At 36.0% G+C, this 13,916-nt stretch overlaps 2 protein-coding genes and 1 long non-coding RNA gene across 3 annotated transcripts; all 3 read right to left on the reverse strand.

Annotated features, from left to right (window-relative positions):
- Positions 1 to 94: 94 nt before the first annotated feature.
- LOC103829512 (metal transporter Nramp4) lies at positions 95 to 2,605 on the reverse strand. Its single transcript, XM_009105181.3, has 3 exons — positions 1,811 to 2,605; positions 1,409 to 1,545; positions 95 to 1,223 (listed from the first exon to the last, which is right to left on the reverse strand). Exons 1-3 carry the CDS (start codon positions 2,332 to 2,334, stop codon positions 346 to 348), a joined length of 1,539 nt encoding a protein of 512 aa, XP_009103429.1. The 5' UTR covers positions 2,335 to 2,605; the 3' UTR covers positions 95 to 345.
- A 597-nt stretch (positions 2,606 to 3,202) lies between these two features.
- On the reverse strand, positions 3,203 to 8,712 carry LOC103829877 (WD40 repeat-containing protein HOS15). Its single transcript, XM_033275652.1, is given in 13 exon segments — positions 3,203 to 3,598; positions 3,685 to 3,759; positions 3,851 to 3,924; positions 3,996 to 4,049; positions 4,165 to 4,239; positions 4,324 to 4,501; positions 4,503 to 4,531; positions 4,575 to 4,704; positions 4,803 to 4,849; positions 4,977 to 5,061; positions 5,188 to 5,528; positions 5,626 to 5,720; positions 5,819 to 8,712. Coding segments are annotated over 10 exon segments (954 nt in total). The 5' UTR covers positions 5,049 to 5,061; positions 5,188 to 5,528; positions 5,626 to 5,720; positions 5,819 to 8,712; the 3' UTR covers positions 3,203 to 3,378.
- A 252-nt stretch (positions 8,713 to 8,964) lies between these two features.
- On the reverse strand, positions 8,965 to 13,796 carry LOC117126459. The gene is made up of 3 exons (XR_004449043.1): positions 12,625 to 13,796; positions 10,579 to 12,364; positions 8,965 to 10,501 (listed from the first exon to the last, which is right to left on the reverse strand). It is a non-coding gene; the product is annotated as an uncharacterized LOC117126459 (long non-coding RNA).
- Positions 13,797 to 13,916: the final 120 nt, after the last annotated feature.

Below are 13,916 nucleotides of genomic sequence, written 5' to 3' on the forward strand. Positions count from 1 at the left end.
TATTAATGTCATGTATCGTAATAATCTTTAGACTTTCTAATTGAATCTGTGGATATTTTTGTTGTTGAAAAACAAGCTTCTTATTACCGTTTTATTCAGCTAACACTCCAACAAATATATGAATTTTTCAACAAGGAAACATTTCAGATTCTAAGAAAAAAAGAAAGGAAGTCCTGAATATATTCTTACACAAAGTCTATGCTCTAAACCATAAAATACCAATATTACAAATACATATCATGACATTGTTACCATACTACTACTGATGAAACCAACTTTCTATTGTTTGTTTCAGTTTTCCAGATTTATTCCCATTCAGTAAAAAGAGTCTTTGCTTTTTTGTACTTACTCATCATCCCTCTCTGTAACTTTCTGCGACGACACTAGCTGCCAAGGAGTAGTATACGTGAGGCCTCTTGAGATAAGGTAAAGCACAAACACCACATACGCAACAGCGAATATGATCACCGGCACAAGCAAAGCCACACTCGTCGCAGCTCCTGAGAAGAAATCCACCATCAGATACCCATTAATAGCTATCACAAGAGCAGCTACGATCCACGAGATGGTCTGCACTAAAGGCTGGATTTTAAAGCTCCCCATGATCTGCTCATTCGACACCAAGCAAAGCAGAGGGATAACTGCGAAAGGGATCTGAACAGACTGAAGAACGTTAAGCCACTCGTTAAGCTCATCAAGCATAGAATCAGAAGAATCAAAGACAAGAGCCACGATCATTGTCGGGACGATGGCGCAGCTTCTTGTGATCAAGGCTCTGACCCATTTCTTCATCTTGAGGTTCAAGAACCCTCCCATTATAAACTGTCCTGCGTAGGTGCCTGTGATGGTACTACTCTGACCAGCTGCCAACACTCCTATCGCCCATATGTAGAGTATTGGGAAAAACCCGCCGCCGTATTTGTCCTGCAAGTACTGTCCTGCGTTTGCAAGACCGATGGTGTCCGCTATGTCTGTCCCGTAAAAGGCTTTGGCAAAGACGGTGGTGACAAAGACATTGATGATGAAGGAAACAGCGAGAGCTCCGGTGGATTCAATGGAGTAGTACTTGAGAGCTTCTTTGACACGGAATCTCTTTTTGGGATCAACTTTTCTCGATTGAACAAGCGCAGAGTGCAAGAAGACGTTGTGAGGCATGATAATGCATCCCACGATTCCAACCGCTTGTTTTATTGTCCTGGAACTGAGTTTTGGAACCAATGCTCCTGCGTTAAACAAAAAAAAATCACCATTTTTAGTTTCTCCTTGTGTCCTAATCTGCAAATCAGATATGAACGAAACGAATTGATAAAAAAATTGGTCCAGGCGCCCGCCTAATCATTAATCTTCTATAAATAGCTTATCTCCTCTCCAAACAAAGAATCAAAATGTTGAGAAGATTATAACTAACCAACAAGGAGTTCAGTTCCACTGGGTTTCGTCTGACCAAACATCCAAGCAAATGCAAGCGCCATTGTTGCAATCAGAATAGCAAACACAGCTTCTAGCTTCCTTATTCCATAATTCTCCAGAAATAGAAAGATGAAACTGCAATCAATCACATATAATAATGTTAAAATCCATTCTAAACTCCCCTAACATCTCCAACAAATCAAGAACAAACCTAAATTTTTCAAAAATGAAGGATTTTTCTAGTTTTTTTTTTCTAAATTGAAAATTTATATAATCAAACCCCAAACAAGAATAAAGATTTCGATTAAAAGAGTAGACTAAAACAAAAAAAATAATCTCAAATCATACTACTCTTAGCTAGCTTCGTAACAAATATTAGAATAATAATTGAGAAACTAACCAGTCCAAAGCAGTGATAACAACACCAGCCCAAAGAGGAACCAACCCATTAGACAAGATCTTGATAGCTATCGCACTACCGATAACCTCCTGAATATCAGCACCGATCAAAGCAATCTCCGCCATGATCCAAAGCACCATCCTCGCCCAAGTGGGATACTCCTCGCGGCAGAGCTCAGCCAGGTGCCGTCCCGTGGCGACGCCGAGACGAGCAGAGAGAAGCTGAATGAGAAGCCCGATGGCGGTGGCCCACATGAGGAGCCAGATGAGAGAGTAGCCAGCGATGGCCCCGGCTTGGAGATCGCTCTCTAGGTTCCCCGGATCGAGGAAAGCGATGCTCATGAGGAACCCCGGTCCGGTGAACAGCCATAGCTTCTTCCATGAGAAGCGTGGCGAGTTCCCGAGCTCGTCGTCGTAATCGGCGCCGTCTTCTTCGTCTACTCCGACTATGTGGACTTTCTCGGTGTCTTCGTAGGCTCTCTCCTCCGATGCTAGTAGAGGACGCGCTCTCTCTGGCTCCGACATCTTGAGTGTAACTGCGGTTGCCTGTCCTTTCTTGTGGTTGTTACTATTATTGTCTTTTTATATAATCAAGGAGATTAATGGTGGTAGATAAGATTTAATACAGAACTTGTGAAGTGTAGAGAAGCGCAGAGGGGTTTAGTTTTGTCAACAACTCTCGAGATCGTGTGAAGTTTGGGATTGTCGAATCTTTTTTTTTCTTTCTTGGGAATATCACAGAATTACAACTCTTATTTAAAAATATAATAAAAAGGCTTTCCTATTCGTTACGCCATCTATTATTAATGAAGAAAAATGAATAATTGCAAATCTTTTTTTTCTATTTTACAGTCTCTAATAATTGCAAATTTTTTTTTTAACCCGGATTTCTAGCTCTAGTGGTAAATGGTTTACAGTTGTGAGTACCGTCACCTGGATTCGAATTCCGGCCACTGGGGAATTAACATTTTGGCATCGTTAGGGACAGAAGATCGACAAGTGGCAACACGTGATTAGTCTAGATCACTTATGCGAGGCCAGAATATCTATGTATAATTCAAAAAAAAAAAAAGAGTTTGGAATTTTCCGGGTTATTAGAAAAATGTTTGAGGACGTGGTGAGTAGTAACGAAAAGGAAAGGGGTTGGGAATAAGAAGAAGCGTGTTTGGCGTGGTGGTTACACGACTCCGTCAGCTCTCGCCACGTGCCATCATCCACCTCCACTGTTTTCACCTAACCGGGGCGCGCACGACGGACTTAAAGACGGGCTTTGTCTCCAGTCTTTATAGTTGTGTTCCTTAATAGCTCACAATTTGTGGTAACTAATCACTTTTAGTTTTAAATACAACTTGTGGACAACTAAATTTAAATAATACTATGTATTAGCAAATTCTTTAACCTTAATGCAGTTTGTTTTCTCTTAATTATTTATTAGTTGTTACTCGTCAGTCAACCTCAAGTACAGTTTTGCCTTTCTTCTCTATTTTAGCTTTATAATAAATATATGTGCAGCAACAAAATAAGGCTTGTAATGAGGGTGTTTAGACGGATACTACTACACTTCTAAAACTACATTCTGAAATCTAGAACAGAGACCGAGTTATCAGCGAAACAAGCTGCGAGTTTGTTACCTTCCTTGTTCCAACACACTTCGAAAATCCCTCCAGCTCCTGTGTATGTCTTCACGATCTTGCCTTCTTTTAATGACCATATGTGTATCGATTTGTCCACTGACCCACTCACTATGTACTCCCCGTTTGGACTAAACGCCAATGAGTATACCGCGTCCCTTTGTCACCAATTCAGATTTTGTTACTACCAATGGTTAAACAACAAATCATCATCATCATCATATAGAGGGCTAAAGTTTTTTACCTGTGGCCGTTGAGATTACATAGCATCTTTCCTAGTTCTGCATCCCATATCTTTACTGTTGAGTCAAATGATGCACTGCTCACATTTAAAGAAACAACACAGAGAGATATGTTACACACAGTGTCACTTTACTTTTTTTCTAAGTACTATTCTATTTTTTTATCACCTCGCAAGAGTTAGCGGTTTGTTAGGATTGTTGGTTCCTGGTCCTGTAGGGCTCCATCTGATTGTATATATCTCCTGAATACAACATAATATCCATCTTTAGACGCTATTTAAAAAAAAAAACATTATTTGGATTTATGTTTTACCTTAGAATGGTCTCGGAGATCATGAACAAAGCTGTGTTGTTTTACATTCCACATCTGAATAAAAAGATACACATACGACAAATATAAGGAGATAGAACAACTGACAACAAATGTCTGTTTAAGTCAAAGGAAACTAAAAAAGTACTTTTAAGAGATTAATTCAGAAAACCTTAGCGGTACTATCATCAGAGCACGAGGCCAGTAAAGTACCGGTAGGATCCCATTTCACGCAATTAACCTCACCCTGCAATTATGAAATCACCGAGTATGATTGGAGATTAGACAAATGTCAGACTGATACAGGACTTAATGACAAGATATGAGAGACATTACCTGATGAGTGATGACCAGCAAAGGTTTTGACAGGCCGAGTTTCTCCAATCTTGCTTAAGTAGATCATTGTGTCCGTAGAACTCGTTGCAAAAGACACATTGTTGCGCCAATCAACGTCAAGTGTTGGCCCTATATTGCAATTGCATCCGGTGTCATACTCATACTCATGCATGAGAACCAGTTGCAAGTAAAGTCCCCTCACCCTGAAAAGTCAGTAATCATATATTACTACAGAGCAGAGCTCACATTCCAGTCAAGAGTAGTCACATCCTTGCACTTCTCGTTTGACTTTCCTTTTGCATGTTTCAGGATCAAAGTGCTGATACTACGACCAGATTCCGGAATACTCCAGATACGTGCTGTCGTATCACCAGACCTGATATTTTTGTAAATGAAACATATAAATGGAATAATAAGAAAACAAAAATTAATTATTCGCATGTGTATTCCATCTTTCTAAACAAAACTACTTACCCTGAGGCAAGCAATGAAGCCGACGGACTCCATGCGCACGCACAAACCTGAGATAAAGACAGCATCGTAATCTCAGTATCAAAATAACTAGGATTCATGAACTAGATACCAGTGAAGATGGAAATCAACTATACAAAATGCCAATTTAAGGGATAAAATCACCTAAAAAGGTACCTCAGCAGTATGCCCTTCCAAAACCCTCACATCAGAATTAGAAATGCGAGACGGCAGAGATGTCGGAGTCATGGTGGTTCTGCAGCTGTTCAAATCAAATAAAAATTAAACAGATATTATTATCTGGATTACAAAATGTTATTCTCACATATGATTCATCCCACAAAAGTTTCAACAATAACACAGAAGAAAAAAAACTATGAAGACCGACCCGAAGAAGGGCCATGCTCTTCATCTCCAGCGTTTTCTTTCTCATTTTGGTCAATAGCCATGTCCCTATCACCATCTCCAAGCTGATTTGCATGAGCCTTTTCCCTCTCTAATTTCATTCTCTCCATGCTTCTCGTTCAAAGAAGCTGATTTGCTGCGATCTCCATCATGACCTCGTTCAACCTCTTTATCGTTTTCTTTAGATCTTTCTCTGTCCTTGTCCTTATGCCTCTCTTCCCTCTTCCTCTCCCTCAGCATCACCTGCAACTCTTTTACATCCTTTGAGATCAGATCCAACGGTTGAAAGAATGAGAAATCCTCGTCAATGTTCGCTGCCCCCTGCTGCAAGTAACACAGCAAAATCATAGCTCAGTCTAACACTGTAAAGAGATAAAGAAAAAAAAGAGTAACTATTACACTGCTCAAATGTAGTGGAGACCTTTCTGAACAAACTTGACAAGAGCACCCGGTGGAACCATATTCCCATCGATTTTGCATTTATTAATCCTAGTGTGAATGCAGCGTGTGTCAACCCTTCAAATACCAAAGATTACAACTCAAACTGAGCTTAAACCCCCTTAGCTTGTAGCTATCGGAACAGATACAATGGGAGAGATTACAGAGAAGGTTACCTGATTCCTGAAGATATCGGAAGATCAGATAATTCAATTCGACGGAGGTTTGAAGACATCTCCTACGGCCAAATTCGACCGAGTCGGAGTAACCCAGTCGGTGATATGTTCCCACGTATCTAAACCGGGTGAAATTAAAACACAATGGGCCTAACATTATACAATAACTCACTTATTGGGCTAAGCCCATTTAATATGTCATCATCATCAATAGAGTTGATTTTAGGAACCCTAGTGAACACATATTCAACCCGATCGTAAAGCTTGCTAGAAGCGATATCGATCGATGATCCAATAGATTAATCGATCGATATTGTGAAAAGTGTATCAATCGATATTTTCATAGAATAATTGATCGACACTTTCTTGTGATCAATAAACGAGAGTTGAGATCCAAGATCTGGATATTAGACTGTCTATACAACGGAAGTTGTTAGATTTATACTCCCAGTTGAGTTCTATAATATCTTGCAAGCAACAATTAGCCTCTATATCATTATAATTTTGATTACCTGAATAGAAATCCTAGATCTAGCAACCATCATTTCCATCAAACAACTCTTTGCTAAGCTGAACAATTGTCTTGTTCAACTTGTTTACTGCTTTGCTATTTTACTGCTTTATAAACTATTAGTCTTGCTTAATCATATAACTATTAGATCTAATTGGTTCTCTAGCTCCATGTGAATTCGATCTCTAAGTACTATAACTTGACTTCAGTATAAATCACTCCTTACTGTAATTTGAGTGATATCATTTGGTTACAATGAAACTATGTCAGCTCGGTCTTACATCATGATTTAGCAATTTAAAAGTTAATTATGGTTATGAGAAGTTTACATTCACGTGTCAATCATATCTATCTTCGATAGATTTCTTCTTTTTGTGTCATTTTGGTTATTGCTCAATATAAAAATTGATTTTTGAGTTTATTCTCATTTCTTTCTTTTTATTTTGGTATGAGATTTAGAAAATGTTTAAGATTCAAAATTATTAAAGAGATACATACTTAGGTTAAGATATACGCCTTGTGCAGAATAAATACTTATTTTATATTTTTCTGCATATTATAAAATAATAAAATAATAATTATATATTAAATAACTAAGAAATCAGTTACTATTATGTAATAAATTGGCTTGCACATATAAATCAAATGACCGCCCTTGTTTATTCACAATCATTTTAGAATAAATAAATCAAAACAATCAGTCTTATATATTGTATATGATATATAATTAAATTTAAACGATATAAAGTATATATATATTAATATAAACACCTATTAAAATAAAATTATTTATTTATATGATTTTATTATCATTGTATCTTATTATAGAAAATAATTTAAACATTGATCAAAAAAGTTTATGTGAGACTTTTAACAGTTTTAGTAATTTATACTCGTTTTGAAAATTTAAAATACAACATATACAAAAAAAATCTAAATTTTTAATATATGATTCGTGTAATTGTGTTATTTATTTTAATAATAAAGAATCAAACAAAAATGATAGAAAGTATACATATTATTAGCAAATATTCATTATTTAAAATCATTAATTACTATATATATTATAATCACATTAGGTAATTTCATAGATTTTATTTAAGAAACTAATATATAATAAATAGCCACCTTTCTTTAGTTAATAATATCATATGATATCATATAGTTGGTATTAAATATTTCTAGTTAGATAAAAATCGAATTGGACCAACATGTTTTCTAATTTCAATGTGAGGCTGACACGTATGACTAATTAACCACTTAATTGATTGACACATAAGCAATAAGTATTTTTTAGTTATTACAAAATTGGAGTTATATCTTTTCAAATTTTCTTCAATTAATATATAGTGGATTAGCTAATAGTAAACACTTAAGGAACATCAGCTAAACATACGAGAAACAAGCTATCTCTACGCATGCTCTGTGAAGAACCAGTCGACAGATACAACCAACATCTCTTGCACTCAGAAAATTTTCAAACAGTGCTATATTTTGGAATCTGAGATTAGAGGACAAATAGTTAAGGATTCTTTAGTATAGAACGATATTTGAAAAACATAGAAAAGAAAACTAGAAAGACGATATTGTTAATATAAGAATATTGTCCAGATAATTGTTGCAGCTCCTAATCAGTTACTTTAATTTCTGTGCACAGTTGTAAAAATGTCATTTAAAAAAATATAGAAGAAATATTAATATACACGGATTTGGATCTGGGAGTCGTACAGTTGGTCCCCCTCCCCCCTTAATTAGCCGGCCCTACTTCCATACCAAGGGCTCCAAAACGGCAACAGTTGGTCTCTCTGACAACCATTCCATCCAATCCGTAGTCTTGAAATTGAGATGACATAATTGCCTTTGCCCCTTCGATGCTCGATAGGGGTGTTGAATGTTGATGTAGGTCCAGTGATAAATTTCACGCGTCGTTACTCTGTCACGACAAAACTTGTATTAACATTTTTAACCCACGTTACATGTATTTAGTAAGACAATAAGATTACAGGTCATGATGGTGGATCGGAATCATGATTATTGTCTATATTTGGCAAATCCAAAGTGCTTCTTCAAATACATTACCAAAGCAAGAAGCTAGTTATCAAATCATGTATGACTTTCGTGCATAATGAATTTACTAGATTATTAGTAACTTACTAGATGTTTTGTCCGCACATGCGGACTTAATCATTTTACAAATATATATTAATTTATATTTTATTAATTCAAAAATCAACATGATAATTTATTATTTGTGTTTTCAAAAAATTAAATCAAACATCAAATTATATATATATATATATATATAACGTAAATTTAATTAAAATATATATGTTTATTATTATGCTGAAATTTTAAAAGAAAACATTCACATATCAAAAATATTTTAGTAAATATATTTATACAAATTTAGTTGATTAATATTTAATTATAAATTGTTTATTTGTTATTTACTAACTTTTATAATTGAAAAAATAAATTTTAAGATGACAACACAATATATAAGAATTATCTTATTTGAAAAAATTAACATTATTAATAAAAAATCGATTTAATTATATAATTAATTATATAAAAAATTCATTAAGGGTAACAATTACTTGAACCGCTTAATTATTATAAATAGTTTTATATCTTATTTTAAAATTTATAGCTGAAAAATATGTTTTAAAATAACAACACAATGTAAAAATTATCTTTTTGGAAAAAAATATTATAAATAAAAATTGTTTTTGATTATATAGTTAATTATATATAAATTCATTAATGATAGTATAGATATTAACCGTTCTAAGTTTTAACGTGAGAGTTCCGTTGCCAAAATTTACTTCGCAAATAATAGTATAGATTATTTATAAAATTCATTAAGGGTAACAATTACTTGAACCGCTTAATTATTATAAATAGTTTTATATCTTATTTTAAAATTTATAACTGAAAATTATGTTTTAAGCTAACAACACAATGTAAAAATTATCTTTTTGAAAATATATATATAAATAAAAATTTGTTTTTATTATATAATTAATTATATATAAATTCATTAAAGATAATATAGATATTAACCGTTTTAACTTTTAACGTGAGAGATTCGTTGCTAAAATTTACTTTGCAAATAATAGTATAGATTATTATAGATGGTATCATCCCTTTGACGTAACACGCTAAATTATTGTTTTTTATATTGATTTATTTTCTTTTAGTTTTGCCATTTGAAGTTCGAGCTTATTGATGCAGTAGTTTAACAATCAATATAGTCCCCTAGTAATTTGACACATATTTTTCTATGATTATTTAGAAAGTTGACATAACGTATACGTTAAAAGTGACATGAATAAAAGTAAATTATAATAATATAATAGTAAATTATACATCATCATTAAAATGAATCTATCCAAATATAACATTAAATAATATAATAATATAAATATAATAATATTTTCTAAATTTAAGACCATTATTTATTTCTATTTTAATAATTACACAATTTTATTTAAAAAAATATTTTCAAAAATTTTCTCTAATTTTTTAAAAATTATAATTTTTAATCATAATATCATTAGTTTCCTTTTATATATCTACAAATTTTAAAAATACTGTTTAGTTTTACTTTTTAATAATTATACAAATTTTACAAACTTTTTAATTAATTTTTTACAAGTTGATTTAATATATATTATCCAAAATAAATAGATAAAAATGTATCTAAGATCATAATTTTAAAATATATACATATCTATTTAAAATATAATCTAAAATAAACAAAATTGTTTAATTTATCTTAATATTACGTTCGCATTTAGTGTCGGACGTTGGCGGAGAGATCTGATCGGTGCCACTTCCACTAGCCTGGCTAGTGAAGAAGTTACGGAACCACTCCTCTGAAGGTAACTCCATCCCATCAGCGGTAACATTGTCTTCGTTGACGGTGACTTATTTGTTCTTGGAGACCTTTCCCTCTTCCTCTTCATGGGAATTTCGTAAGGAACAAACTCATCTATGTTCAGGTCTGAAAATTTTTCGACTGGCAAATGAAGCTGAGTTCGGGAGCTGGTGATATGCGACTGCAACACAGATTTGCTTCGGAGAAAAGTAGCCCCAATAGAACAGGCTGCGACAAAAAATGTCCCTAACAATGAGCAAGTCCTCAGGAAACGGAGGAAGAGGATTATAAACTGCAAAAATAAAAGAGAACAAGTACGAGGTTAGATATTGTCGAAAGGAAAAACTAGCAAATATCCGACCGAGATACCCTTTAGACTTCAGCTACTCCTGAACATGAGAATGCATTCTTTCGCAACGGATGCACTTTCTATACGGACGAAAAATAGCAATTGCCAATCATGTGCATTATAGGCAATGCGATATATGAGTGACCCACTTTTGTTAATCGGGGACAACAAAGCCTCGAAATAATCAGCGTCAAGAGTCATCCCACGCTCGTAACTTAAAACTAGAATCCCACTGAGATGCTGCAAGCCGCAAGGAGAAATCTGGCTTATCGAAGTCGAAACTGATCCAAGGTTTGGACTATGATTTACAGGATAGGAAACCACCACCGACAACGCAAAAGATGCGCCTCGTAAGAAGTAAAGTAGCCACAAGGAGGAGCGTCATCGCTTTCCCCATCCCTCAATATCCAAAACTCCACATCTTCCGAGACTCTACAAAAACGCCAGACGGTGTCAAGAAACGGATAAGTGCTCTTGATCGGCTCACCAAAACTATTTTAGTGTGAGGCCTGCGGGACACCACGGTTCGGGCAGAAGAGCTCTCAAATTACATGTGGCAAGCCAATATGCCTCAGCTTCTTCGGGGTCGACAGAGTGCGGCAGAAACTCGACCTTCAGAACAATTTAGCCATCTCGGACAAGTGAACTCTTCGGAGTAAGGCACCCTCAGAAACTCTCTTGCTAGAAGACATAATGGAAATAACAAAGGAAGAAAAAAAGAGAGAGAGAGATTTTCTACCTTAAAGAAAATTTCTTGTGGAAGTGAGCAAGTGAAGAGTTTGAAAATTTACTCCACATACTTATAGAGAAAGAAATTTACTATAGCTTTCTACAAAAAATCGATTTACCCTTGGACTTTCAGCCATTAATTCCTCCTAACATACCTAACATCTCGTAAGAACATCACGAAAATTCTAGCGAGCCGGGGGGATAACTGTTGGGGTCAAAATCGGTTACGAAAGAATCAATGTCTGAAAGCTCCCGAGAAATCTTTTTTATCTAAAGAAGAAGAAAAAGCGCGAGAACCAAAACCTCGTATAATTCAAAAACGAATTGAGCAACGAGTTCTCAGAAACAATTGTCTGATCTCTTAACAAATGACTTCAGAAAGAACAACAAAACGAGAAAAGATCAAGTCCCAATGTTTCATTGTCTCATTGTCTCCAGTCCATCACACCATGAGGAAAGGTTGTTCCCTCTTTTCTCCACCACCGGGTCGCCACGAGGCGACCGGTTCGCTATCTCTGGGTCACCAGCATGCGACCGAGTTCGCCAGCAGGTGACCAGGCTCGATTCCCTTCGAGACGCCATCATGCGACCGAGACCTTGTTCCTCCGGGTCGCCAACAGTCAATCGGGACCTGGTTCATCTGGGTCGCCATATGGCGACCGAAACTTGGTTTGTCTGGGTTGCCAGCAGGCGACCGAGACTTGGATAGTCCAGGTCGCCAGCAAGCGGCCAAGACTTGGTCAGTGCGGGTTGCCAACAAGCGACCGAGACTTGGTCAGTCCGGTTTGGAGGATAATCATGAAGATCGAGAGAAAATGGAATATTTCCATGAAGAGATAAATTCCAATTAAGGGCAAAAAAGGAAAGGACAACCACCTAAGAGGGATATATAAGAGGAGACAAGGCGAGAGGGGCAAATGAGAAGATTTTGACAACAACTTAGCACTTAGAGCAAGTTAGACAATCTAGGCATTTTTTTCGTTTTTGTTGTTGAGCTGTGACTCAAATAAGTTTGACGTTTAGGTGGTTAGAACTATAGATCTCGCTAACATCTCTTGAATCCAAGGCTTTTAGAACCTATTGTACGATCGCTACGCTCAAAACGTGGATTCGAAATAAGATCTTCCTTGTTTTTCTCTTTATTTTGATTTACTATTACTCGTTTGTTTGCGTATTTTGATTACTTGTTGTTGGCTTAGAAGAAATCCGGGACCTCAGGGAAAGTTAAGGTTTTCTTGACTTTTTTCTGATTATGGAAAATCAACGGTGCGAATTTCGGTTCCCACAGTTACAACACGAGCTTCACTGCATCATATGATCTCTGAAGATATCCATACCAAGTATGCGACTAGCTGGACACAAATCTTTCATTTCGAACTCTGACTCAATAGCTCATTCAGCTTGTTAATCTCTTCCTTACTCTTGGATGCATCAACATGCCATCAACATAAAGTAGAAGAAACATTCTGACTTTGATCGTTGAACCCTTCGTGTACACACAAAGATCATGGTGACTTCTTGTGTTCTTTTCCCTGATCATAAATTCGTCAAATCAATGATTCCACTCCCGTGGGGACTACTTCAACCGGTAAAGAGATTTTCTTAGTAGACATACTTTATCTTCTTGACCATTCTGAACAAAACCTTCCGTCTGATCCATATATATCCTTTCATGTAGCACTCCATGTAAAATGCAGTTTTTACATCCATTTCCTCCAAATCCATATCAAAGTTAACCACTGCTGATAGAAGAATCCTTGTGGAGTCGTGTTTCACTACATTCGCGAAGACCTCGTTGTAATTGATGTCTTCTATATGAGAGAACCGCTTTCCCAGTAGACGTGATTTATACCTTGGTTCCTCAACTCCAGGAATTCATGGCTTCAACCTATATATTCGTTTGCATCCGATAACTTTCTGATTCTTCGGTTGGTCAGTCAAGTCCCACGTGTGATTTGCTTCAAGAGAAACCATCTCTTCTCCCACTGAACCATTCCAAATATCCTAATCCTTGCTGCGTTTAACTTTACAAAGGACCTTGGTTCTTCATGTTTAATAGCTTCAGAACTTGCTAGGACATATGCCACCAAGTCTGCATCTTCATATTTTATGATGGTTTTATCTGTCTTCTGACACGATCCCTGATATCTTGCATATTTGCATTATTTTATCCATTCATCCATGAGAATTTTCATCATATAGATTATGATTTAGCCATGTCTAGGCTGCATTTTGCATTCATTGTCCTTATTAGGTGCTGGAGTGTACCATGGAGTGATTTGAGATGTTTGGGAGCATTATGATCCAAAAAGGGGTGAAAGATGAGCATGGATGGAGCCTTTAGATAAATCTTCTGTTTCTAAGATTTTGTGGAGACACAGAAAATTGAGTTAGCTTTCTAATGGAAGTGGTTTCAAGTCATTTGAAGATGTAATGAAGGAGTTATGACCAATTTACTAAAGGCATATCCACCCTGTTCGAGCATCCTGGAGCGACCTCTCAGAGCGACCTACCGAGGTCGCTCCCAGCCAGAGCGACTAGCTCAAGTCACTCCCAGCCAGAGCGACCAGCCAGAGCGACCAGCCAGAGCGACCAGCTCAAGTCACTCGCGTTTTGACGGGTCGAGACA

The sequence above is a fragment of the Brassica rapa genome, chromosome A07, assembly GCF_000309985.2.
Source record: "Brassica rapa cultivar Chiifu-401-42 chromosome A07, CAAS_Brap_v3.01, whole genome shotgun sequence".
Classification (NCBI taxonomy): Eukaryota; Viridiplantae; Streptophyta; class Magnoliopsida; order Brassicales; family Brassicaceae; genus Brassica; species Brassica rapa.

Bases quoted from the DNA above. Each gene is read 5' to 3' on its own strand.
- LOC103829512 (XM_009105181.3), bottom strand. From the start codon at position 2,334: ATGTCGGAGCCAGAGAGAGCGCGTCCTCTACTAGCATCGGAGGAGAGA. The intron at 1,546-1,810 runs GTTAGTTTCTCA...GATTGATTGCAG, and splicing joins GTTATCACTGCTTTGGACTG to TTTCATCTTTCTATTTCTGG. The intron at 1,224-1,408 runs GTTAGTTATAAT...TGTTTAACGCAG, and splicing joins TGGAACTGAACTCCTTGTTG to GAGCATTGGTTCCAAAACTC.